This window comes from Montipora capricornis, chromosome 2 (genome assembly GCF_036669925.1).
Source record: "Montipora capricornis isolate CH-2021 chromosome 2, ASM3666992v2, whole genome shotgun sequence".
Lineage (NCBI taxonomy): Eukaryota > Metazoa > Cnidaria > Anthozoa > Scleractinia > Acroporidae > Montipora > Montipora capricornis.
The window spans coordinates 9432257-9457617 of NC_090884.1; the positions used below are offsets into that span (position 1 = coordinate 9432257).

The 25361-nt window shown below is 38.6% G+C and overlaps 4 protein-coding genes across 6 annotated transcripts in view; 1 reads left to right on the top strand and 3 right to left on the bottom strand.

The window, feature by feature from the left end:
* LOC138038746 (tyrosine-protein phosphatase non-receptor type 9-like) overlaps positions 1 to 10119 on the bottom strand; it is a 19752-nt gene extending 9633 nt beyond the window's left edge. Inside the window, exons 1-7 of one of the 2 annotated variants that reach the window (XM_068884783.1) lie at positions 10048 to 10119; positions 8232 to 8345; positions 7992 to 8135; positions 6492 to 6581; positions 6202 to 6326; positions 4888 to 4993; positions 96 to 583 (exon numbers count right to left, since the gene is read on the bottom strand). In XM_068884783.1, coding sequence (XP_068740884.1) covers positions 96 to 583; positions 4888 to 4993; positions 6202 to 6326; positions 6492 to 6581; positions 7992 to 8135; positions 8232 to 8276 — 998 coding nt within the window. In that variant the 5' untranslated portion in view covers positions 8277 to 8345; positions 10048 to 10119. Of the gene's footprint in view, positions 1 to 95; positions 584 to 4887; positions 4994 to 6201; positions 6327 to 6491; positions 6582 to 6684; positions 6730 to 7991; positions 8136 to 8231; positions 8346 to 10047 lie in introns of those variants that run through there. The other variant, XM_068884784.1, reaches the window with a different exon arrangement.
* Positions 10120 to 12178: 2059 nt separating this feature from the next.
* Positions 12179 to 16099, bottom strand: LOC138038777 (large ribosomal subunit protein eL36-like). Its single transcript, XM_068884821.1, has 4 exons — positions 16041 to 16099; positions 15704 to 15804; positions 13882 to 14016; positions 12179 to 12446 (listed from the first exon to the last, which is right to left on the bottom strand). Exons 2-4 carry the CDS (start codon positions 15794 to 15796, stop codon positions 12363 to 12365), a joined length of 312 nt encoding a protein of 103 aa, XP_068740922.1. The 5' UTR covers positions 15797 to 15804; positions 16041 to 16099; the 3' UTR covers positions 12179 to 12362.
* A 74-nt stretch (positions 16100 to 16173) lies between these two features.
* On the top strand, positions 16174 to 20096 carry LOC138038748 (phosphoacetylglucosamine mutase-like). Its single transcript, XM_068884787.1, has 2 exons — positions 16174 to 16698; positions 17647 to 20096. Exons 1-2 carry the CDS (start codon positions 16236 to 16238, stop codon positions 18804 to 18806), a joined length of 1623 nt encoding a protein of 540 aa, XP_068740888.1. The 5' UTR covers positions 16174 to 16235; the 3' UTR covers positions 18807 to 20096.
* An 812-nt stretch (positions 20097 to 20908) lies between these two features.
* The window catches only part of LOC138038747 (asparagine--tRNA ligase, cytoplasmic-like), a 30817-nt gene continuing 26364 nt past the window's right edge, over positions 20909 to 25361 (bottom strand). For both annotated transcript variants that reach the window (XM_068884785.1, XM_068884786.1), the window contains 5 exons: positions 24928 to 24975; positions 24614 to 24697; positions 24211 to 24273; positions 22561 to 22629; positions 20909 to 21615 (listed from right to left, as the gene is read on the bottom strand). In XM_068884785.1, coding sequence (XP_068740886.1) covers positions 21484 to 21615; positions 22561 to 22629; positions 24211 to 24273; positions 24614 to 24697; positions 24928 to 24975 — 396 coding nt within the window. In that variant the 3' untranslated portion in view covers positions 20909 to 21483. The remainder of the gene's footprint in view (positions 21616 to 22560; positions 22630 to 24210; positions 24274 to 24613; positions 24698 to 24927; positions 24976 to 25361) is intronic.

Genomic DNA, 25361 nt, shown 5'->3' on the forward strand with positions numbered 1-25361 from the left:
ATCAGAGCTTGAGCATTTGACAACTAAGGTTCCATAACTATCGTTTATCAACAGAAAATACTCAGGCAAACTGCACACTGTAATCAAGAACTTACTTTCCTGAGTGGAAGTTACCACTTCCCGCTTGTTTTTTTAATTCAACAAACTCATTATGTATTCCTTCTCTTCTTAGGGTCACCATGTGCTCAAGAAATTCCATTGCTGTCAAAGCATCCTCATTTCTAAGCCCCTCCTCCTCAACAACTGTCGAGGATGCATCGTTGCTTGAATGATTGCCTCCAAATCTGTCATCTCTTAGAGAGTCCATAAGAGCTCCATTATGGTTCAAACTTTCTGTCTTTCTTTCAGAATAAGACGACAAACATTTGTTCAACCATGCCAAGTGGTCGACCTTCAGAGTCCCGCCTAAGCTTTCTGGAATTGAAGTCTCAGGAAACCTATTTGGCAACATTTCCTTGGGAACGACCTCAATCCTTTCTTTGAGTTTCTCTTGCAGGAAATTCAAGAAAAACGCTAGGACAGCTTTAAACCAAAGTGGTGGAGAAATTACGAACACGTTCTTGAGCCTTGCTGGATAGCCCCCCTAGCAAACAAGTGCACTAAATGTTATTGTGTTAAACACATCTTGCTGCACTGTAATTTACAACAAGAATCCAAAAAGTGTGCAAATTAATCTGCTTATAGGTGATCAAATCAAACTCCTGGGCACCTTCCAGATAGCACCTACCTATGAGAAATGTGCTGCAGTAGAAATTTAAAGTGAATTCTTGTAGTGATGGACTAAAGCCCCATGCAAACAGACACAACAACTCCCAACAATGTAAGGATGTGCAGTGTACTATGGGAAGGACACGACCCATAAGACTTTGTAAACTTACAAAATTTGGCTACCATCTTGTTTTCAACACGTTAATGCATTGCTATCTCCATGGAGACCATATGTACTGTATTTACCCGTGTATAAGTAGAGCTTTTATGGCCTCAAAAGAAGCTCCAAAAAGCGCCCTCGACTTATACACTGGTCAAAGATTTAGAGTTCAAGTTCACGTTCAAGTTCCAGCTAAATAATTTATTCCTGCTTCTGTGACATTGTGCTTATCCTCTAAAGCCCTTTATCTTATAACGATTTTCTGAGAACTTTTTTCAAAACTCAAGAACAAAATGCCTGCATGTAAAACAACTGCTAAACCACAGAACTTTTAAGCGCTTGAGGCCCTGATTTTTTGTGTATCCACACCTTGCATACGGTGAGAGCTACTGAATTTTAAACTGACCAATCAGAATTCAGCGAGCGGGAAAAACTGTGCTATCCGATGTCACACCAATTTGTTTACATTCTGATTGGTTAGATCGGTGGACATTCGCTCAGCCTTCTCTTGTGACTCTCTTCTTTACTCAGCGAGACAAAAAGGACGCATTGTTCTGACAATCAACTTGCCAATCCACTTTATCCAGTTTATGGATTGGGTTAGCACAGTTTTGAACTTGATTCTGCAGAAGAAGAAGACGTTGCTGAGTGAACATTTTTACAACGAAATCCCTTGCTTTGTTCAGCAAGTGCTTTGATGTCCGATAACTGAGCCGCTATAATGAGTGTTGGGTCAATCACATTTGGTCGTCTGACCTTCTGAAGTTCTTTCAGCTCTTGTTTGTGTCAATCATGATCGAACTTCAGGTGAAGCGCTATGCTGCTTTATGCCAACTCCGATGGCTTGTGATGAGCTTGCCTGCTGCTGAAATTGTTGTTGTATTTGGGCAAGATTGGTCTTATCGCGTTGGAACTTAACAGCGAGGGGAACAATTTTTCGTTCATCTGCTGTGCCAAACAACGAACAATCCTGTTGGGTGTTCCACGTGCTTGGCAAGTCTTGCACGACCATCGTCTATCAGATCTGGAGTGGAGTTTTCTTTCAATGATTACAACTTGCGACCGTTCTGCAAACATCCACGTAGCATGCAGCACTTTTTTAGTGACTCGAGGATTCTGTTCTGCTGTTTCAAAGGGAGTTGTGCATTCGTGAGCAGTTTGTTCTTCAGTGCTTGTATTTTTTCGTTTGTTCCTGGTGGCGCAAAGTAACTTTGACGATTTGAAAGGACTTGAATCCTTAATTGAATTAGCGATTTTTTAATTTAGGAACCATGGCCAACAAGTGAATGGTACACAAAATTATGAGAAACTGTTGGTTGAATAGACAATATTTGTAGACATAATTATCTACCCAGTTTAAGTACTAAGCTCAACAAGTCGTTTGGCTCCACAAGTTTCAGTTTCAGGCCAGGTACCTGAATTCACCCAGGTACTGGTACACTACCATAGTGTTCCTTGGAAATTGAATAGCTCCTTGAACACCTGGTTGCTTGAGAAGAAACTTGATGTGTTTGTTCTCTACATTGGTGAATGCAGCCACTAACTGTCCATTGTGGTTAAACTCCAGACCAACTCTTCTTTCAATTTATTCTTTGTTCTTTGCAGGGCATCAACAATGGTGTCCCTTATACAATGTTAGTTTAAAGGGTTTGTTAAAGTTATTTCCCATTTCACTGGGCACTGTGGTTGCCAGATTCACTTTCAACCTTATCATGGAAACGTAAATCAATACCAGTGAATAGACACTGAAAAGTCAGTCCCTTGAATTGTTGATAGAAAATTAATTTAAATGCATATTGAAACATCAGTTGAGGAATATTTTTTTCATTCCCACTTTGTGAACCTAAAATACATTGCTGCAGTTTGTTTATTGCTTGGTCATTCAATGTCTTGATCACATTAAATTATTTAATTTTTAGATATTGTGTCAGACCTCCATAGAGACACTATCTTTATCTATAACCTTAACTGGTTGCTTTCCTTTTGTAGCATATTTAGATAGGCAGGAGATGTTCCATATTATATGGTAAATAGTTCTGCATAGTTTAGGGAAAATGGCAGCCAAATCTACCGGGGGATAATTGAATATGAGACTAAAATATGCTGTTTGACATTTTGTGAATTTAAAGACTATTAATATTGTTTGCACTTGTTTTAAAAGGCTTAAGGTTGGCAATCAAAAGTGTTGCTTCAATAATCTTAATTCTGTAAAGATTACCTTGGGAGAATTGGATTAAGGCCAGTTTTTTCTTCTACCTGCTTTCCCCAGAGCCCTCTCAGAATGGAGTTCATTTGGTTTTGCCCAATGTTGAAAAATGAAACAATGCCTAAACCAGCCGCAAGGAATACTTCATGGTGCTTTTTTACAAACATGGGCATGAGGGTGCTCGTAAGCATCTGAGCATTGTTTCGTATGCTAAAGTGTTATTATAAATAATTTATTTCGCTAAGAGAGTCTTCTTTTCGTGTCAGTCATTCAAAAATTGTTGGAATCGCTTGTTTGAGCTGTTGGGGTCCTTGTTCCCTTTAAATATTTGCTCGTGTTTCCTTGTTCCTCAACTGAATTACTTTCAAACTTGTTCCCAGCTTTTTGATCCCTAAAATTTAAATTGGTTTTCTTCCCTTGTTCCCTAAAATATTTTGATATTGTTATTCTGTTCGCCAGTTCAAACAAACCATGTTCTCTTCTTCCCCAAAATCCCCGGGAGTGCCTCTTTGATGTTGATTCTCTTATTGGGCTAATAGTAATTCACTGTAGTATGGCAAGACACAGCAAGTTGTTATTTGGGAGTGAGGGAAAAGTTTGAATAAATTTTCGCACAATACAAGAAACACAATTTTGACTGCCCCTTCTAGATCTTGATCTTTTAGGACATGAATCAGTTTGTTTGCACCTTTCTGGCGACCTGCGGGAGGGCAAGCTCTAGAAGCTCTTCCTTAGTGAGCCTTCCGCTGAAAAACTTTCCAAGTCTGGCTTTCCGGTGTTAGGGGCCGTGGTTTTTGTGCAAAATCCATCAGCAGCTTCCTTCCAGCTTATAAAGGGTGTTCTTTCGGGCAATGGTCAGTAAAAGTTTTGTAGTGCTTATACATGTACAAATTTTCGCTCCTTGAAAATGTATGTTTACACGAAACACATATCAGCTTTCCTGCGAATTTATAAAGAGCCAGAAAACCATTTAAAACATTTTGTGGCATTTTTTTTGTCAACAAACTTGGGTTGTCGGCGAGCAGAATTCAAACTTAAGCTGTTTTGCTTTGGCTGTTATTTGTGCTTTTTCTAACTACCTATTCTATGATGAAGTCAGTCTGGTATTTTCAAATGAGGCGTAAGAAGACAGCAAAATCATATTGATAATGTATTTAGTTGTGTTAACTTTGCAAATAAAGACTTTGGTCGCGTCCTTTCAATGGGGTAGAAGGACAACAATGTCATTTACGCACAACCGAAATCCACCGTTTCCAGTGAAAGGGCAAATGATTGACAGGATAGCACAGTTTTGACTGCCGCGCGCACCACGGGCGCAGGTTCCGTATGCAAGGCAGTTCCAGAAATCGCAGAATACAAGATTCGCTCACTTCTGGTTGCCAGCCAAGGCTCAAAAATGTTGTGTTCTTAATTGACACTTCCCATCTAAAACAGCCATGTGTACATGTAGATTTCACTTGTCAGTGGAAAACCCCTTTAGGAGAAAGAAGGGTTAATAACATCTAGATCCATCTTCCCTCTTTATCCCCTTTAGTTTCCTCCAAAGCAGCCACTCTTTGCCTCCAAAAAGGAGATTTTAAACTGACGAGATGATTTTACAAGTCGACATGAAACATCTTAGAGGTGAAGGGGTTCACAAACCTCAACCCAAAATTACTCTGACATCAATCCTAACAGAGAGGCACACTCAACCTGTGGTTTCTTGGCTTAATCTTGAAAGCAAGAATTCAGGATTTGCATCCAACATGTTTAAAGTTGTCAAAAGTATGTCGCGAGCAAAAAAATGTCAACAGAATGCTTTGTTTACAAGTACCTTGAGAAGATTCATGATCTTTCGAGCAAGATTGTAATCAAAGTTATGATACCCTGATCCTGACATGTCATACAACAGAACCAATCCATTCTTTTGAGTTTCATGGCTGAAAAAGAAATTTTCAAAAACACTTTGATGTTGAAGCGCTTGTTGTGAACAAGAAAAGTAAACAGACACCAAACTAACCTATTCGTATTCCGAATACGAATACTTGGGTGACAATTTAAAACGGTATATTTGACGTTTTGAAGCAACAAGGATAATAAAGATATGTTCAAAATAGTACATTTTAGCAGGCACTTGACTATCTTAATGTGAATCTACTTAAAAATGAAGGATTTCTAGCTTCTATTCCATGTATTCGTATTCTGGAATACAGTCAATCAAATGGAACCGAACTTGTGTGCCAAGAATGTACAATCCAACCCCGGAAAAACTTTTTGTGTCAGTTTTACTTCTCCTTCAAACACACTTTCTTCAGATTGAAGTAAATCACATGATTATGGCTCCACCTCCCTCTCCCAATAATAGGGAGCTTTAGCAACGACAACGGCGATGGCAATGAGAACGTCATCTAAAATCATAATTTCGCATTATTGCAATCACTTAGAGACTATTCCAAGCTCTTTAATATGACAAAGGTGTGGCAGTCCCTCAGCAATAAAACTGTTATGAGCAGCGCTTAATTTAGGGGAGAAAATTAACATTAATTTTATCTCCCAAGTGCTGACGTTCTCCATAAAACCTCAAATTTGGCTATCTCATGTTGTCGCTTTTCTGACAGCGGCAAAAAAAATGGACAAAAATGAAATATGCACTTGTTTTTCCCCACTAAATATGCAAATTTGTGACGTTCTCGTTGCAGTCGCCGTTGTGTTTGCTAAAGCTCCCTAATGTCAAGCCACTGTCGCCGGGCTATTTCCATCTCTCCATGAGAAACACTGTGTTGTCGAAGCCATGGCAGACGGCACTGCTAGTCTTCTTTGCAAGTTATGGTCCAAAACCTTTTTAAAAAATGGGAAAAGTCTCAACTTGTTCAGGATTGCTTTCGTGCTTCAGTCACCTTTTGTGGGTGACCTTTTTTGTGCAAACTAAATTAATTAATTAAATACAAAAAAAAAAAGCTGATATGACTAAGCCCATTTCTGTTTCCTGACAAAGTCAGTTATTTACCTATTTTTGAAACTCGTGCATTCCATACGCCATTAGCAAACCAAACCTCATGATCGATTAATTTTAGGGTTATCAAGAAAGTGCATGTGGTTAGCAGTGTACCTTAAAAAATCTAATGGCATGAGCTTAAGATAATATTACCTTTTGAGACATTCATCCAATTGAAACACTATTCCCTGAATGACCGTCCTGTGACTTGTTGCAGCAGGAAAATGACAACGCGCTGTGAAGACTGCGATGGCCGCCCCACCGGGGTCTCGTGCATTCTAAATTGATCAACAACAAGACAACATATTATTGCATCGGCCATGAACAATCTTTAGAGGATTCTTTTTAGCTTGTGAACGCAGACATACTCGATCATTTAATTCCAAATTCAAATAGATGAAATTCAAGTCACAGAAAAAAATAATTTAAACCAGGCTTCTAACCAAAACTGTAAACTTTCCAGCGAGTAACTCAGATCGCAATGGTTCATCATAGGGAGCCAATTCTTGAAAATAATACAACCGGCGTTCACACTGTAAAAACAAAAAATCAAATGCAACATTGAAAGGAAAGGTGACACTGGTGAAAAATAAAAGTAAAAAAAAAATGATACATGTAAAAACGGAGTAAACATACATAAAATGTTATAAACAAATTTCTGAAGCAAAGCGTGCTTGTTAATGCCCCGAGGCAAACACCTTTAAGACTGCTAATATAGCTGAAATGTAGATACTATAATAAAAGTTAATTTATAATCACCATCGAGATTTCACTGGATTGGACAATCTCTGTGATAATTTATCAGTATTACTGAGCATAAAGAAAATAAACTCATTTGATAGGTTGCTGGACTATAAAAATTACATTGTAAATACATAAGGAGATATTTTTGTCAATGACATGAATTAAACTAATGAAAATTTACAATATATTCCTTTTTTGGTCAATTAGAATAAACAATGCCCAAGTGGACTCTAAAAAGTGGGAAGTTCAAGACGTCATCAATTTTATACCAAAAACTTGGGTATCTCTGAACAAAATAGATACATTGAAATTGAATTTTAAATTCTCTTTATCACTTTGAAAGACCTTTTAATGAGCAAAAACACTGTTATAGGCACATAAAATTAGGCCCCAGTCGTCCAAAGCGCAGAGAGTGCCAATATCCACTGAGTAACTCAGGTGGTTTTGATAGTGCTAGTCTGTTAGAAAGTGGTTTATCTGGTGGGTAGCTTTATCCCACTTTTGAAAAAACTGGGACCTGAAAGTGAAATCCTTAGTTTCAAGCACTCTTGGTTCCCTCTGTGAACTACAAAACAGCTTAGGCATGCAAATACAAACAGGAAGAACTGGCTACTGTTAAGTAGAGGTAGTCAGTGGTCTACAGAATCAATATCTTAGCTTCTTTTCATAACATTGCCAGATAACGTACTTTGTACATATTAAAGAGTTGGGATTAACCACAGAATGCAATATTCACTCCCAGCATTTAAAAAGCCAATTACGAAAAGCTATTAAATGCAATATGTAACATGCCTGAATGGGCGTTTTAGAGCGGTTACTCCACAAACTTAAATCTCATTACGTATAAAGATCGAAAAATGAAGTGTCAGTCCTCTGACGTTTTCTCTAGAGCTCTTCAAAAAAAATTTTCTTTCCCTTGGAACTAATAAGAATTTCAACTTCAGGTCTCATCTGTTTACAAAAATCTATTACAAAAGAACTTTGCTATGTTACTAAAATATGCGAGCAATAGATGAAACAAGATTACGGAAAGTTCTTGAATTACGCGACATTTTTCAAACCAGAGTGTCCATTTATCACGCGAGCAAAACAGCCCAGAGAAATTATGTACTTGTGTTTTAATGTTAAATCACTTTCCAGTCGTCATAAAAATCACGAGATAAATATAGGTTGACTAGTGGTTACAGTATACCACTTACCTGATACTGTCTGTATAAATTTATCGCTCGTTGAGCATTAAACTTTCTGGCCATTAAGAACATCAAGGCGGTAGAATTGCCGACCGGACTGAGACCAATTTCTTGACGATCTTTGTTGACTTCTGCCAAAAATAATGCGATCGCCTGCGAGAGAAGACCACAAAAACAAGTCATCGTGTGGCTTTACAGAATGATAAAGAAAGATTATAGCATATTGGACTGCAGAAGTATATCTCACACCTCCTGTTCTTGGTCTGATCTCACGATCACACCAATTTCCGCCATTTTTCCGATGTCAAAGAAGTCCGCTGGTCTATGCACAGATCACCCAGTGTTTTAGAAGGCTTGAGTTACCTGTGGTAAGGTACGGAAAAGTTAGCTATTCCATGCATGTCTGGTATGATCGTTTTATCAAATTTCATTTATCTCAGACCTGCTTCGATTTTACAAAACGACCGAGCGTTGATTCAATGTCACAATTAAAACGACCGGTGCAATCAGTTACCATATAAGGTCACACTGTATATGGGCTTTCAAATTTCTTTCAGGTGGTCAATTTACCATATACCAATTTCCGCGTTGAACATAGGGAGTGGTAGTGAGCGAGGAAGTGAGGCTGTATTCGCAGGCTCGATTGAAGGGGTATATTGACCTGCCGTAATTCCAGTCATGCTCGGACCCTCATACACGTACAGGAGACGTGATAAGCTGCTTCATTCAAAAGGAAAGAAAGCTGTTTACAAAACGTTCTTTTTTATTATTCATTTTTAGGTTCTGCGGCCAATGAGGCTCTTCTTGGAAAATTATCGTAAAGGCCATCTTCGTTGCATTTTTGCACTATTTGTTTTTCTCAACACCAGTTCTCTCACAATGCATTGTGTTGCCATGTTGCTGGTACATGTAACCATAAATGATCCAATAAACGCTCGCTCTCATGACTGTAATCTCAGGTCAGGGATCTATCGGAATAGTTGGATGGAAAAGTTAGTTGCCAATACTGAGCGCTTTAAAGGGAACCTCCATTCTTGCTAAAGAAGAAACATAAACCGAGAGAAACAGTGTTTCGAAAAATATTTGTTCGAAATTTGAGTTTAAAAGAGTGTTTATATCAGCACAACTGAATTTTAAAATCGTTTTTTTCACTTTCAAATTTCGCGGGCGCCGCCATCTTGAATAATTGTGACGTGTTACGGTTGCTATTGTTCTAACACAAAGAGCTTTTGTTTAATAACAATAGGGCAACCGTAACAAGTCACAATTATTAAGATGCGGCGCTTGCGAAATTTGAAGACAAAAGCAAGCGATTCTAAAACTTATTTATTTCGAATACAAAGGCTTTCTTTGAAAATAGTTAATTAAAAACCAATTTCATATTACTAATATTTATTTGGTATAAATTATATTACTGTATTTATATTGTTGTTTCTGCCTTGCTGACATCCTTGCTAAAAATGCTGCCAAAGGATTGAATAAACTATTATTATTACTAATTATTATTACTCTCGGAAAAACGCTTCAGATCTAATAGAGACCCCAGTGAATTCCGTTTATTTTGATTTAACGGCACCCACGGAGGCTTTGTCAGATATTATTCGAAAGAGAAATAAGAACTGTTCTGAAATAAGCCCTGACCCTCGTTTATCGTTTTTCAAACTGCTATAACTACTATCGAGTTGCATTTTTTTCTGGAATTGCACTAACTGCAAGCCAGTTTCGCTATTTAACTTCACGACTCATATACAAGAGTGGGTGTGCAAGCTCAAACTGGGAGCCGAGTGTTTGATGCCGTCCGACAAAGGTACAGAGAACAGTATAGAACTAGTCACAACTTAGACACCACTAGGCTAAGAAAAAATTGTGCCGCCGCTTGATACGAAAACCCAAAAACCCAGTGGGAAAAAATGGGAACGTATTCGCCGACCAAATGCAGGCGCACCAACCTCTGCGGGTTCAGAGGTAGAAGAACCTAAATTACATCCAAAAAATTTTAACGTCAAACCTTATTTTCGCCATACAACCAAAGACTCAATTAACGCCATAACGGCTCACTACTTACATATCAATAGGAAAATATTTGCATTTTCTGTCACTGCCACCTACAGTTAGTTCCGGCGAATCTAAGTACACGTTTTGTCAGACCTCCTATGCTCATAGACAGGCAGCGAAAACAGTTGTTAAAAAGCGAAAAGAGGGGGCGGTGGGATTTTCGGTTTCACAGACTCCAAAATTTTTAAGATTAGCTTTTGGTTTTGTTCCGTCAAGTCATTTTCAGGGATTATCGGTTTTGATGTCTGTTGCGGTTTTTCCATCCTTTGGCATTTCGTTTCCCCCTACCCCCAACCCGCTTCCTTTTCAGAAATTCCTGGATCCACCCTTGAAACGGTTTTTTTGGATTTGGCATAGTATTAGTTTTCGTTTCTCAGTAGTTGTTCTTTTCCTCATCAGCGTTATTGTCCCTTAATTGGATGCTCTCTAACGAGGCATCTATTGGCCACTGCATTTAGAGATTGTCGCAAATTCGCTTTTGAAGTGTACCCTACAGTGAAAGAATCTTACAAGTGCAAGATACCTCTTTTAACGCGCGCGACAGTTCACCAAGCCGCCGTGTTGGATGAAACAAAAGGAAAGGAACTTAATTTAAGTGTCTAATCTTCTAGCGGTGGAGCACTTATAGCCACTTTCAGAAATGGCGACCACCTTTACATTCTTTTGTATTCATGTTAATTAGACCTACTACCCTCATTTTGAAACGAATATTCTTTTGAAATTTGCTTGTCGTAGCGAGGCAAGAAAGGCTTATTAGCATTAAAACAAAAGAATATTTTGTTTCGCCGCCATTATGAAGGAAGTCTATCGGGGACACTGTAAATTGAAATTAACGAATCAACGCAAATCAAGTCAAATGTTGGTTTTTGAGGAGAGGGGAAAACCGGAGTACCGGAAGAAAAACCTCTCGGTGCAGAGTAGAGAACCAACAAACTCAACCCAAAAATGACGCCGAGTCTGAGAATCAAACCCGGGCCATAGTTTAAGTAAACGTTAAATGAATGAAGGGAGTAGTATCTAAAGCCTGAACTGTGGTGCTGGGTCGGTGGGGAAGTAGTATACAAAAATTTGGATAATGTAAATTGGCCGCCGTACAGAGAGTCTAAAGGCTGACATTTCGAGCGTTAGCCCTTCGTCTCTGACGCCATTTTTGAAAGTGGCTATAAGTGCTCCACCGCTAGATTAGACACTTACATGAAGTTCCTTTCCTTTTGTTTCATCCAACACGGCGGCTTAGTGAACAGTCACGCGCGCCAAAAGAGGTATCTTGCGCTTCTTGCAAGACTCCTTCACTGTAGGGTACACTTCAACAGCGAATTTGGCTCTGACGATGGGCTAACGCTCGAAACGTCAGCTTTTAGAATCTCTGTACGGTAACCAATTTACATTATCAACTCCGTTAATAAAACCAAATTTTTGTATGCAAACGTTAGCCGTGTAGCACTTATTATATTTCAACAGAGTTAACTATGAGAGGGTGACGTGAAGTGCTATTTTCTACCCATGTAAACCATGTGAGCGTCAGCCCTACTAACGGAAATGGGCCCACTCAAGGACAGAGAAAACTCTGACCAGGGTGGGAGTGGAATCCACGACCTTCAGGGGTAGGTACGTACCTACCTTTGTTTAATGAAAACCGCTGGTCAGCAACCTAGTTCTGGTAACTTCCGGCGGAAAGATTCCACACTAAATATTTGCTTTCAACTTGATAACGGAAGTACGTCACGGTAGCCGAGTGGTCTAACGCGCTCGCAAATAATCGTGAAGGTCATGCGTTCTAATCGCGGCAGAGAAGTTTGGAAGTATAAGTAAATTCACCCGATCGCAAATTAATTCAATATCCGTGGGGAAAGCACATCTGTGACTACCAACAATAAAAAAAAAAGCACTAGACTGGTTTTAAGACAATCCACGTCATAAATCCTTTTCTAACTTGCTGGCAGGTCGGCTAACAATGTCCTTAACTAAGAGATCGTTCAAAATTTCACATTTGCCCTCGAAGTTTTGCTTCTCCGCCAAATATTCATTTTTCTCAGCCGAGGAAAACGGCATGTCTGGCGTTTTGAAGCAACAAGGGTAATAACGATGTTTAAAATAGCATTTTTAGCAATTCTAAGGTGAATCTCCGTAAAAACGAAGCATTTCTAACGTCTAATCCATGTATTTCTATTCCGGAATACGGTCAATCGAACGCACCCTTAGATAATTTGAATTATAACAAATGCAAAGCTTTTGATGGATCTTTCATAAATTAAGAAATAATGCATGACACCATTGTATCACAAAACTCCACACATAACTAAAGTTTTTTTTATTGAAGGTTCATTAGTGTTGGGTTTGTTTCTTCATAGCATTTATGACACCCGCCATTTCTTCACGCTTCCTCTTTCCACGAACATGAGTGCCAAGCTGAAATGTGAAATATGTAACCAAATAATCATTATTTGTACACTGAATGGGAAGTGATTGTTGAGTACATTGTTTCAAGAGCAGAATAAACCAGGGTCCTGTTTCTCGAAAGTCACGAAACTCTACAGGCCATTTTCGGGTGTCACAATTCCCTTTTTATCTCAAGAACGCCGGGATTTAAGTGGTCAAACTTCACAGATGCATTTCTTTTAGTGAGCTTGAAAACATGTTAAAAGATCGGCTTTCCAAAACAAGCAGTTGGCAGTTTCACAAATAGCTTTTCGGGACCCAGATAACAGTGAAATCGGGGCTTCCTATGGGAGCTTAAGCGTTACCTGTTTTTGCGCCACACACGGCAACCGGAGGTGCGCATCTCATACTGCGCATAACATTGCGACTTCGGAGATGGCGGGGTTTCACGAAGGCCATCCGAAGAGAGGCAACAAAGGCCGCTTTTGCTGTTCAAAAGCTTTTAAGTGCAATCGTGATAACTCCTCTCGGTTAAGCTGGTGTTGTTTTGGAACTCGCCCCAGTCCTTACGCGGAAAATGATCATTTTGAAGCCGAAATCGCCCCTTTTCAATCCATTGATCATCGTGTTGCGAAGAAACGACCAGGGTGACCCCCCATTTTAAATGGTTCATTTACTCGTAATAAGTACGCGGAAAACATATTTTAAGGAGAAAAAAGTTGGATAGTAGAAGTTGTAGCATTTTCCTATAAATGACGTGAAACTGCATTTGGAACCAGACACCGAGTGCAAGGTGATGACTGTAGCGGTCCAATTTGCTTACATTTCTTGGCAAGATTGACCAATTTGAAATCACTTTACTTAAGGATTATAGCCAGGATTAACAAGCAGGTTCAAGTTTCGAACGCTTGTCCCGAAATTCGGTAAAAAACACTTAGCATAAAGGGAATACAGCGTGCAAACAAGCACGGTGACTCCATCTTTTTATTGCATTTTTAAATGTCCTGTGTACGAATATCAATTGAGCCAACTTTGAAAAAAATCTGGATAGTACGGTAAGTCATTTTCATGGGAATTACCTTAAATAGTCTTGACACTACCATATTTATCTTTTCTCTATTATTCTTGCACTTATCAGGACAATTTAAGCAACTGCCTCCTATAGGGATTCAAACCCTTGGCGTCTGTGAAGCAAAGCACTGCACCAGCATAACAGAGGTCTTGGGTTCAAATCCCATTGAAGTCACCTGATCTTTTTCAGGTGCCTATATAAGAAAAAATTGCTTAAATTGTACAGATTATTGCGAGGATCATTTCTCCCTTTTGTACTTGAGTATCTATGTTGAATAAGCAACAATCTAGCCGGTCTTCATCTCCACCTAACGCAAGTGTCACAAAATCTTCAAATGAGGCAAAAGGGCAATAAGTTAATTACATGAAATGATTTTTGTAAGCAAACTCTCACCCTCTTTTTAACAAACTTTAAGGCTCTCTTGTCCTTTCCAATCCTAAGCAACTCCATGCAACGCTTTTCATATGGAGCAAACCCAACAACTTCACGAACAAGGTCACGAATAAATTTCACTCTTTTGTTACTTTGCTGTAAAACAAAAAAAGGATAAAAAGTTGGAAGAGTAGGCCAACAACTATTACAACAAAGATCAGCAGTTTAAATTTTGAATGGGCAAACAGATTCCTCTGTATTGTACTGACTCACTGGTCTTGATGGTACATGTATGAATGGCTGGATAGAGAAAATCAAGACAGTTTAGACATGCTCTAACTTCTTAACAAAAATTAGTCTGTTTTTGAACGGCACAGCTACATTGTAAGGCTTTCATGTATGAAAAGACAGTGTGCAGTTATCAACCAAAATAAATTTTCTGCACTTTTATAACAAAAGATCCCATGCTTTGGTAAGCTCTCAACTCCCATTTTAGAGGACATTTCTTTCACTAGCTAATTTTTTGAAACAGAAACGAAAGGCACTTCAACTGACGTTTTTTTTCTCCACTCCTAAAGCAGGGTCTGGAAGGGGTTTTGCGTGATCCGCAATTTGACCAAAAAACAGAGTGTGAATCAAGAAAACTGTAAGAATACAGCCGTGGTTCGCCAATAATATATTAACTGTGACACATGATTCTTTAAAGTTGCAGTGCCTAATTCAAGATTTCTGCTGTTATAATGTCGTGAACATCAGACAACCCTACACGAATACATGTCATTATTTTGTCTTTCAAGATGGTTCAAAATAGGTCTTCTCTCATTGTTATGTAACATAATCTACCACTGCCAAGTTCTGTACTTGGCCTCTGTGACTAATTTTTAGCTATGTAACATGAAGTTGTAATGATCTGTCCAGGTCACTGCCAATCAGAAGTTGGTTCGGCAGAAAATGAAATAAAAGCTGCCTGTCAATTTTGTAACAAATGTTCATGCATAAACTTCATCAATTCTCTATCCAACTACATGATACCCAAATTCCCAAATAAAGATCATGTAATTAGTGAATGCAGGAAAAATGAACAAGTGATTTGAGACCCAGACCCCCCTTCCAGACCCTGCTAAAGAGAAAGGCATGAGCCTCCAGATATAGTGGTCTGGCTAAAAGATATTTTCATGGTTTTCATTGGAATTGTTGGGGCCAGGAAACATAGCTTTTACAGTGAATGTATGGGAATTAAACCATTTTAAGTGCACTCGAAAGGTAGCTATACCGTCTTTAAGCAGGTTGTCTTCATGACGTATGGTAAACATATTCAAACTACCCAAACACCACAAAGTCTGTAAATTTCATACAAACCATTGCCATCAAAATTGCCACAAATTTTGAAGCAACACGAGGACACTAATTTTGTTAAATATCCATTTCTCATGTTTAATCAAGTGAAACTATGTTCCTCCCAGTAATGAGCACAATTTTATGATTGCTTCGAGAAGCCTGAATTTAATGTCTGTTGTAATGTTCTGAAATGATTAAAGAGTATTAAATTTTGGACTTAGATCTATAAATGTATACCCATGGACGAATGCTGCACTAATTTGGCAGATTGTAAATGAAATGAATGCAAACCATAATCAGCTGTATGTAACCCTTGGGGAATGTGTAGAGTGATGGAACATCAGAAAGTTATATATTTAGTGATCTCTAAAATTGATCATCAACATTCCTTTTCACTAACACTGGACCACGCTCCTCTGCACATAAGTATAAGAGGAAAACAAAAAAAAGGCTACATCCCCACAAACAATACAAAGTACAAGTAATTAACATATATTCATCTTACTCCTTTTCTTCGAGATGGTCTAGGTTTCTGAGGTATCTTCTGTGTTTTGTGGCCTTTGTGTAGGCCAACGGCCATTTCAACGTTAGGTGCCATTTTCCTTCCTGAGAAGACATTTACAGAAGTGGTCTCATAACTAAATAAGTTTGTAACGTGTAAAGGTTTCTGACTCACTGCTTTATGTGGTTTGCTTTACGTGGTTAACTCGAAAATACAACGATAAATCCTCATAGTTTAAAAAATGAGCACAGTAGCAGCTAAACATGACATATTTTAATGACAGACAAATGAAAACAAGGGAACACACTTTGGGATGGCTAAGATATAAGACGAAAAGTACCTCACTCTGCTGAAAGCCACTGCAACAGAAAACCGAGGACGGGAGAGGAAGAACATGCGGTAAGCACAACAATGTACCAGCGGTTGTATTGAAAAGAAGATGAGTCACGCATGAAAGATTCCCTGGTGGAACCTGAGAACGAATTCACAACGTGGCCTCTTTGCTCGTCTTGTGAAGTTTGCATTGCCCGTGATCATGGAATCTTCGTTGCAAAGGGCTGCGGAAATAAGCAAGAAACATCCTAAACCTGACCTTAAATTCTCATATGGAACGGCCGGGTTTCGTATGTCTGCCGAACATCTTGACTCTGTCATGTTTCGAATGGGACTTCTTGCTGTTCTTCGCTCCAAGGCGAGAGACGGGAAAGTTATTGGGGTGGTTGTTACCGCTTCGCATAATCCCGTTCAAGATAATGGTGTCAAGTTAGTCGATCCTCTGGGTGAAATGCTGCAACCTTCGTGGGAGAAACATGCATCAGATTTGGCTAATGCGGAAGACATTGTGGAGGCGTTAAGAGGGGTGTTGACTGAATACGGTATTGATTGGAGCGTTCCTGCTGAGGTATTCGTCGCCCGAGACACACGACCCAGTGGCGTACAGTTTGTTCAAGCTTTGGTAGAGGGAGTGGAAGCTTTGGGTGGCTCATACCGTGACTTTGGTAAGAGAAGGTGTTGTTTATTTCTGTGTACTGTACTATCCATTACAGCCATTTTCCATTTCCGGTTCAAAGGTCACATGCCATTTGTGGTTTTCGGATATAACGCTGGAGTGTACCTTTCAATATTTTTGGCCGTTCATGCAGATAATATCCCGAAATGCAAATGTATTTTAACTAAGGTTCAGTTTCAGCCCAGGGAAAAAAATCTGAACAGCTGGTGGCAAAAACTAACCATTCTTAGTGGCAGATAAAAATAGAGATTTAGAATGATCTGCAGACTAGCAATACTAGTAAGCATTTGACCCAAGATAGAGTTTTGAAAACATGGGTGAATGCTTGACTCGACAGCAGAACATAATGTGCATCTTTTAGCCTCCAAGCTGCTTGTGACATCAAATCATGAACAAGCCCAAAACTTTTTAATTATATTTTTACTGTAAAACTGTGCTTTGGGCACACACTGTAGCCTAGTGCATGATCACAGTGACTGAGGGAAATCTGCTATACCATCTTATAGTCAGGTGCTTTTGGAACACATGACTGCAAGATGTTTGCCCACGCATTTAATAAGTCGAGTGGGTGGCAAACCAACATAATTTCTTGTTTAACGAATTGCCCTATGCTCTTACATATACATAGTCATTTCCTTAACTTGACAAAAATTTCACTTGGACTCCAGTGACATTTTTGTTTTGTAAAGGTGTCTACCTCTGATGAAGTTTCAATCAACTTTAACCTGGTTTTATTCAATAAAAGTTTTAATTATCTTATGTGAATATATACATAGCTGTGAACAACCTTTTGGAGTCAGACAATTTTCATGTACTAGATCTGATGAAATTTGGTGCCTGACAAAATATATGTACATGTAAATTAAGATCAAATACTGTAGTATGTAAATCAAGGAACATGTTGACATTTGAGTATCATATGGTTTTATCTGTTTAGGTGTTCTTGCCACACCACAGCTGCATTACATGGTAAGATGCCACAATACAGCAGGAGAGTATGGTGAAGCGTCTGAAGAAGGCTACTACAAGAAAGTGTCAAATGCATTTTTGGATCTAAGGTCTCTGTCTGGAAAAACTGGTGTGCCTGAGGTCAAGCTTGATGGTGCTAATGGAGTTGGAGCCCTTAAAATTAAGAAGCTTGCAAAATACCTGCAAGGAACTTTGTCTGTTCAGGTATGTAATGATGGCTCAAATGGAAAGCTCAATGAGAAGTGTGGTGCAGATTTTGTCAAGCTGTACCAGTGTGCCCCAGATGGAATGGATATCAACCCTGGTGATCGATGTGTGACATTTGATGGTGATGCTGATAGAGTTTTGTACTTTTATTGTGATAAGGATGACAAGTTCCATCTAATGGATGGTGACAGAATTGCTACCCTTATTGTGGGGTACCTGAAGGAGAAACTAGACAAAACTGAAGTTACTCTGGAAAAAGGCTTGGGTATTGTTCAGACAGCATACGCAAATGGAAATTCCACGTCATATGCTGAAAAGACTCTTAAAATACCTGTTGCTTGCACAAAAACAGGGGTAAAACACGTCCATCATAAAGCGGAGGAATTTGACATTGGGGTGTATTTTGAGGCTAACGGCCACGGAACAGCGTTGTTTACAAATGATGTTGTGGCCAAGATGAAGGGTATTGTCGAGGCAGAAGATACCAGCTCAGAGAAAAGAAAAGCTGCAAGGCAGGTTTTAAGCTTCATAGATCTTGTCAACCAAACAGTAGGTGATGCTTTGAGTGACATGCTAGTGGTCGAAAGCATCCTCCATGAGAAAGGGTGGAGTCTGGAAGACTGGAGTGCTGCCTACACTGACCTCCCAAATCGGCAGAGGAAGGTTACCATCAAGGATCGCAACGTGATCAAGACCACAGATGCTGAGAGAAAGGTTACAGCTCCTGAAGGGCTTCAAGATGAAATTGATAGGCTTGTTTTGGGATATACAAGTGCAAGGTCCTTTGTGCGACCATCTGGTACTGAGGATGTGGTCCGTGTTTATGCTGAAGCCAACTCACGAGATGCTGCTGACTCCTTGGCACTGGCAGTGTCCCAAGTAGTTTATGACTTAGCAGGTGGTGTTGGGCAAAGACCATAATGTTATGTTAAATGAAGTTGAAAGTGTGCTTGATTCAAATTCAAAAATATTTTGCTATTGTATTAACTAACATGTTTGCAATATTAATATCCACCAGTCATCACTGAGATTATAATACACAAGGATTTATTGTTATAAAATAAAATAGCTGCCAACGATAAGCAATGCAGTTTTATGCGTAAAGTAAACAAAACAATGCAAAAGTCCTTAAATATCATTAATTCCTGGTTTAAAGCAGTTATACAAAAGGTTAATATCTCATTAACATGTACAATTCCTTTTCTTTTGGAGCTTACACACTGAAAAATATTTGAAATCCAACTAAAGTAGATTTGATGCACAAGACATGAGATTGGAAGGATAAAGAAAAGTAACATCACTTGTGCCAGGGCTAAGTTAACAAAAGTCTAAAATACCCAAGGGTTGTTGGTCATGTTTTTCTACTGGCTACAAAGCTGCTTTGTCAACCCCTTAATAGTGCTGAAGACAATTTCTAGTGTTTTTGCAGTTTTATTGTGTAGAATAAGCTTTCAGATTGATAATCCTGTCCTCTGGGGTACAATTTCTTGTTTTTATGATGGGACATAAATTTTGGTGAAAATTCACTTTTTCGTCTGTCATCACATGTGACTTGATCAATTAATGGTCAACAATACATGTCACGGAAAAATTCAAATATTAAAATACTGGTTGTATGTGAAGTATGAAGTAATTACATCCAATGTAAAATTTAAAAATGCATACATTTTTTACAACAAGGTTTTTAGAGGTTAGTGTAAATAGTTAATTTGTTCTCAGATGTGTTTTGATGGAAATATTAACCCATTAACCCTTAACGCCAGACGACTTAATCATCTAAATGATAAACTTGAAGTCGAGCCATTTTTTTTTTCATATGAAAAATGCCATACTTGCTAGAAGGAAATTTTTTGAGCAAATGGTTTTGCTTAGGTCGTTATTTTAATGCACTGGAAATGAATTACCAGTAAAATAACTGGGCTGACAAATTTTTAGGGCAAAACAAATAGACTTGGTGCTCGTAAGACTGGTAATTTTAACGGATGAAGTCTAAAACTTCAGAATAATTATGTGTGTAATAATAATTATTACACATTTCATGTTTTTTGACAAGGCCTAAATTTTTGGGCATGCTTTTGCAAGCAGTTGTGCAGATTACTTCTTTCACAATTGGGTAAGATTGATCAGAAGTAATTAACTGATTTTCCAAAGTGATTGTTTTGCAGGGCTGCACATTGAAAGATATAATTCAATAAAGAGGGCTTTACAGATTACGTGTTATAAAATGACTTCAACTAACTGAAGCACAGGACAGCATGCAACCCCACACTGATTACTCTTGTGCAGTCTTTCAATCAAGACATGTAAAAACTAGCTATATCATGTTAAATATCCGGGGTTTTAGTGACCTCATGACGCCATTATCAAGGAGTTGGCAATGAATATGCTCCAAATTTGCATATTTGTTAATAATGAACTCAAATATTCATTTCCAACTCCTTGATAATGGCGTCATGAGGTCGCCAATACGTTGAAAATTAACATTATATTTCTAGTTTTTACACGTCTGTTTCTCAGAATCATTAGGGAGCTCAAGCACATGTTTTTTTTTAGTTGCTGATGGCAACCAAAATTGAGCTGTCTTCCCTTTTAACTTGTCTTCACACAACCACATCTACATTGCCAAGTACCTTTTCTCCATTAGAGATGATTAGTATACAAATCTGGGAGACACCATAGTCCTCGCATGCGAAATGTTCTCTTCTGTTCGCTGTCCACGTCTCAAAACGTGCATGCTTAGCTCCCTGTTAACAAGTACTTCAATTTCTTGTATATTCAATAGAGTTAAACCTCCACTAGTGGACACCTCCTAAATACTGACACCAAAGTGCGGTCCCAGCGATTTCTCCTCTAAGCACTACATATTTAACCTCCCATAAGTGGACACTGAGACCTATTTGGGGTCCACAGGGTCTAAAATATCCTCCCATAAGCGGACAGTAAATGATATCAAGAAAATTTTTAACGGCACAGGATTGATTTTAATGATTTAATCGCACACTGTCCAAGACAAGACACAGTCATTTCTATTACAGTAAGCTTTATTTTCATTACAGTAAATCAAAATTATCCTTTTCTAACTTTTCTTCAAGCCAGTCGCACGAAAATTATTTTGTCTCCTTGAAATTTAAACTCGCAAGGCAATTCCTTTCTATATCCTGCTCCTCTTGTTATCCACTTTCCATTAATAAGAACCATTGCCAAGGTAGAGAGAAGCTTGAGAAGCTGATAAGTAGTTTGGTTGAAAGGATCTGTTAATAACTTAATTGCAACATTGCTTCCAGCAATAATATGAACAGCCTTCAGTGAAGGGACAGGCCTTGTAATTTATTTAAACCATTTTTCAAATTGGGGTTATGCAAAACAAAAAGCAGAGTTGTCTCAGAAATGCCCTCTACCAGAAAGTAGACAAACATTCTACAAATTCCAATACTGTATTTATGCAGTTTCGTTTATTTCATTCTGATCTTCTGCTATCAACCAGTTCACTGAGGGCCTCAAGGCCTACAGTAGTGGACAGACTTTTCTACATGTATTACCTAGGGGCCAATTAAATTGATAGCTTATTTTAATTCAAGAAGTCTCTTGGCTGTCTCGCCTATGGTCGACACCTTCCGGTAAACCGAGGGTACAAACAAACATCTCTGATGTGGTCCCTGTTTAAAAGCCACGTCAGGAAGCGCTCCAGTCCCAGACCATAACCCCCGTGTGGGCATGACCCATACTTTCTCTGGAAAGGAAACATAATGGAACAGAATAGTTGTCAATGATGGCCTCCCTGTCAGTCAACAGCTAGTTTACTAAATAATTAACCATACATCATGGATTGAAAAATTCCAAATGTTGTACCAAAAAACGTACAGACCTATCCAAGCTTTAGCCAAACAAGAGTTTATCAGTTTGATGGCTAATGTTTCATTGATCATCAAACGTGAAGGGTTCGCAGTTGAGAAGTTCTTATTATATAAACACCAATGAAATACCAAGTGAGCTTTCACGTGAAAACATGATGTCTTCACATGTGAAAAGATCACTGTTGCTATGGTTACATATGAAAATAGCGCCATTCCATGCCTTTGGTGAAATGATTTAGTATTTCATTGGTGTTGATATAATAAATAGAATATTACATGGCCACTTGGAGATATGAAATTTCTCTTGTGTATTTTCCAAGAGAAATTTCTGATCTCTGCACGGCCATGTAATATCCTCTTTTTCTTTTTAAAGATAATTTTGTGTAGAAACAAATTCATGCAAAGCGTAAACAATGACGGCAGCAGATACCCCCATTGGTTTTAACGCAATTGAAAATTTAGCTAAAGTTTTTTGTGTGCTCACAAATGCCACAAAATGTTGACATTTCGTCCTTCCACAGAGATGGTTTTTTGTCAGTGGGTGGTAAAGAAAACAACAGAAAATGTATAAATTATGTGAAGAGCAAACAAAGTCATCACTTCACTGTTAAAATTTAATATTTTGACATCAATGGCACTCTTGATTTTTACTAGAAATCAAGCACATATGCTTAATGCAACATATGCAGAAGCAGTAACTTGTATTTTGTTCCAACACTGCAGGGTTTCCATGCCTTGGTTGTGCTTATGCTTGCATCATTAGTGAAAACCAGTCCTTACCATTAAGTTGGGCATGCTGTAGTTAAAACCCAACAACCTACCTGGTCAGTGTACCAATAGTAAGGGGTGGGATCAATTTCCTCTCTTTGGTAACCTGCCAATAATTCATCCTAAAAAAATGGATTCAAATTTTCACTTGGTTGTCTCACTAATGTTCAAAACGTAACTGCTACAATCCTTGGGTAGTAGCGAGCCTACACCGGTATGGAGATAGAGAGAGAGAGAGAGAGAGAGAACCAAAACTGTAATTGGCAGACTTCAGAGTGGAATTCTCTTGTATTTGTACTTATTTTTTGGCTGTTAGCTACAGCTATCTTGCAAGTTCTACAAAGGGAGGATCAAGTTTCAAAAAGTTATTTTTAATGCCATGCAGGGGTTCCATTAGAAGACGGTCACCAGCGGTATACGTCGTCTGTTTGTCAGAAATTTGCCTCTCACCGCTGGCTACTCTGCCTTGATTTCCACTCACACCCTTGTAAAAAAACAAGAATGACTGCTGCTTGCATTGAAGAGTTAATGAAAACCCCTGCTATGACAACATTATTATAAGAAGCAGCCTTGCATTAGTCACAATCACAAATCTGAAGATGAATTCTGTTGGGCTCAACTGTTAGATATTTTTTGTGTTCCAAAGGCCACTTTCAAAAACACCATAATACTCATCGTTTGCCCTCCAAAGTTTGCGTTGTTTCCAGTTTCTCTTGAGAATTACAATGGTCCCGAGAGAAAATACCAACAATGCTTATGGAACATTTCGGAAGGCAAACAAAGACTGTTAAGTTATTTTTGAAAGTGGCCTATTGAGAGCATGAATCCCAACAAAAAAGGAAAAACAGAGCAACTGTTCTCCTTATAGGCTTCAAAACTTGCCAAAAACCAAGCATCTTTTGTTCATGACCGAGTCAGAAGGGGAGTGGGTCTATTCCTGATTTGATGCCACAAACTGAGTTACATTGCATTAACTCTTTGTAAACACGCATGCAAAGTAGTTTGTGACGTCAAATCAGGAAGAAACCCACTTCCCTTCTGACTCGGTCGTGAACAAAAGATAGTCGGTTTTTGGCAGGTTTTGAAGCCTATAAAAAGGCAGGATTTGTTAGAAAAAGGGAAAAAAAGGGCCACAATGTGTTTCGAACAGGTGCAAAGATTCATTTTAGTGCAAAAAATATTTTGGGGTTAGGAGCACTTTAATGGGGACAGTCTTCCTTTTCTGTTGGGATTCATGCTCTCAATAGGCCACTTTAGGCTGGTTTGGGTGTCAAAGGGTTAACCCACTGACACCCAAACTGGCCTAAACCGGCCAGACTTAGTATTTTACTCTGTCTAATGCCAGATGATTATTTTCTTTTCAATGGGTGGACCACAGGTAGAAATTGTGTTTCTCTGGATAATGAACTGGCGTGAGAGAGACAAATTCCTCATATGCAGAGTGTGAGGTTGTGTGGATGCACAGTTGTATGTTCCATCCAGTATCCTTGGACCTTGGTGTAAGAATAGGTACTTTATTTGGAGGCAGACTTTTTTATGAAGCTCAAGGTTATTGTCCGTTCCAGAATGGGACAACTTAAGACACTATTTTGATAAAATAGTACCTGCATTATAACAATTATTATACTCTGAATACATTACCCATTCTTTCATTCTCTTGATAACTCATTTTAAAAAATCATAAATCACAGAATTGAACTTACGTAATGCCACATCCTCATAGATCCACCAACTATCTCTCCAACTCCAGGCATTAACAGGTCAACCTAGATAAAAAATATATGCACGTCACATATTAGATAAGTGTGCTTTTTTCCCGGAAAAAAAAACCCCACAAAATGACAAAATTAACCACTGGCTATATTAGCAAATTTGCCTTGTGACGAGCAAGTTGAAAGAAGTACATTGAACACCGTGGAGAGGTAAGAAGGCTGAAGTTTTGAGAGACAAAGGGCTACCTCCTTTGAAATGAAAGTTTTGTAGTCACTCTTAACAGGGGTACTTTTAAATTCCTGTGCTTCACTCACTGTACTGCAAGCACAGTTCAACAGGTTGACTAATCCTGTTTGCTATTTTACTTCATAAAAAAGTCTGTGATGTACTCACTGATTCAGTAACACGCTTGTCCTCTGGACATCTGAACATGTAAAATGACTTAATCTCAGTGGGAAAACGGCACAACAGGATTGGCTGGAATAAAATTGGAAATTAGGAACGTTTTGGAAACAAAAAAAAATCCCAAAAGACAAAACTGTTAAGATACAGGAAACCTCCTGCCAGGGCTAAGGATCCAGGGAATTTCAATTACCAGAGGCAAATTCACTAGGGTAACACTGGTTACACAAACCATTGCAGCCAAATTAACAACATCAAAACAGGAAAAGAACAAATTAAAAAATAATTAATCCAAAAACATTTACCTCGTTGATTTTATCTGTCATTTTCCTTTCTGGCATTTCAGGGATATCCTAGCAAAAAAAAAAGGGTCCTAGATTCAAAATTCATTAAAAATTATATATACCGCAGGTTTAAAACACAGGATAGATGTACATTCCACAGGTAAACGTAAACTAAAGCAACCCAAAACCTTCAAATTGGCTAACCCTTGACCATAACATCATTTTGAGGCCTAATGATGCCTACATTTGGCATTGTAAAGACAAAGCAGACAAAATTTGTCAGGACAATTTTTGTCTGTATACTTCGTATCTGTACTGAAACTGCAAATTTTTCATTTGGCAGAAAAAGGGGATTATGGCAAAATCCCTCACCTTTTGGCATCCCTGTTGCTCTTAAATTTGGCACAAATTCAGAAACGAAAGTTGCTCATGATGTGGTGTTTTTTTGAAACATC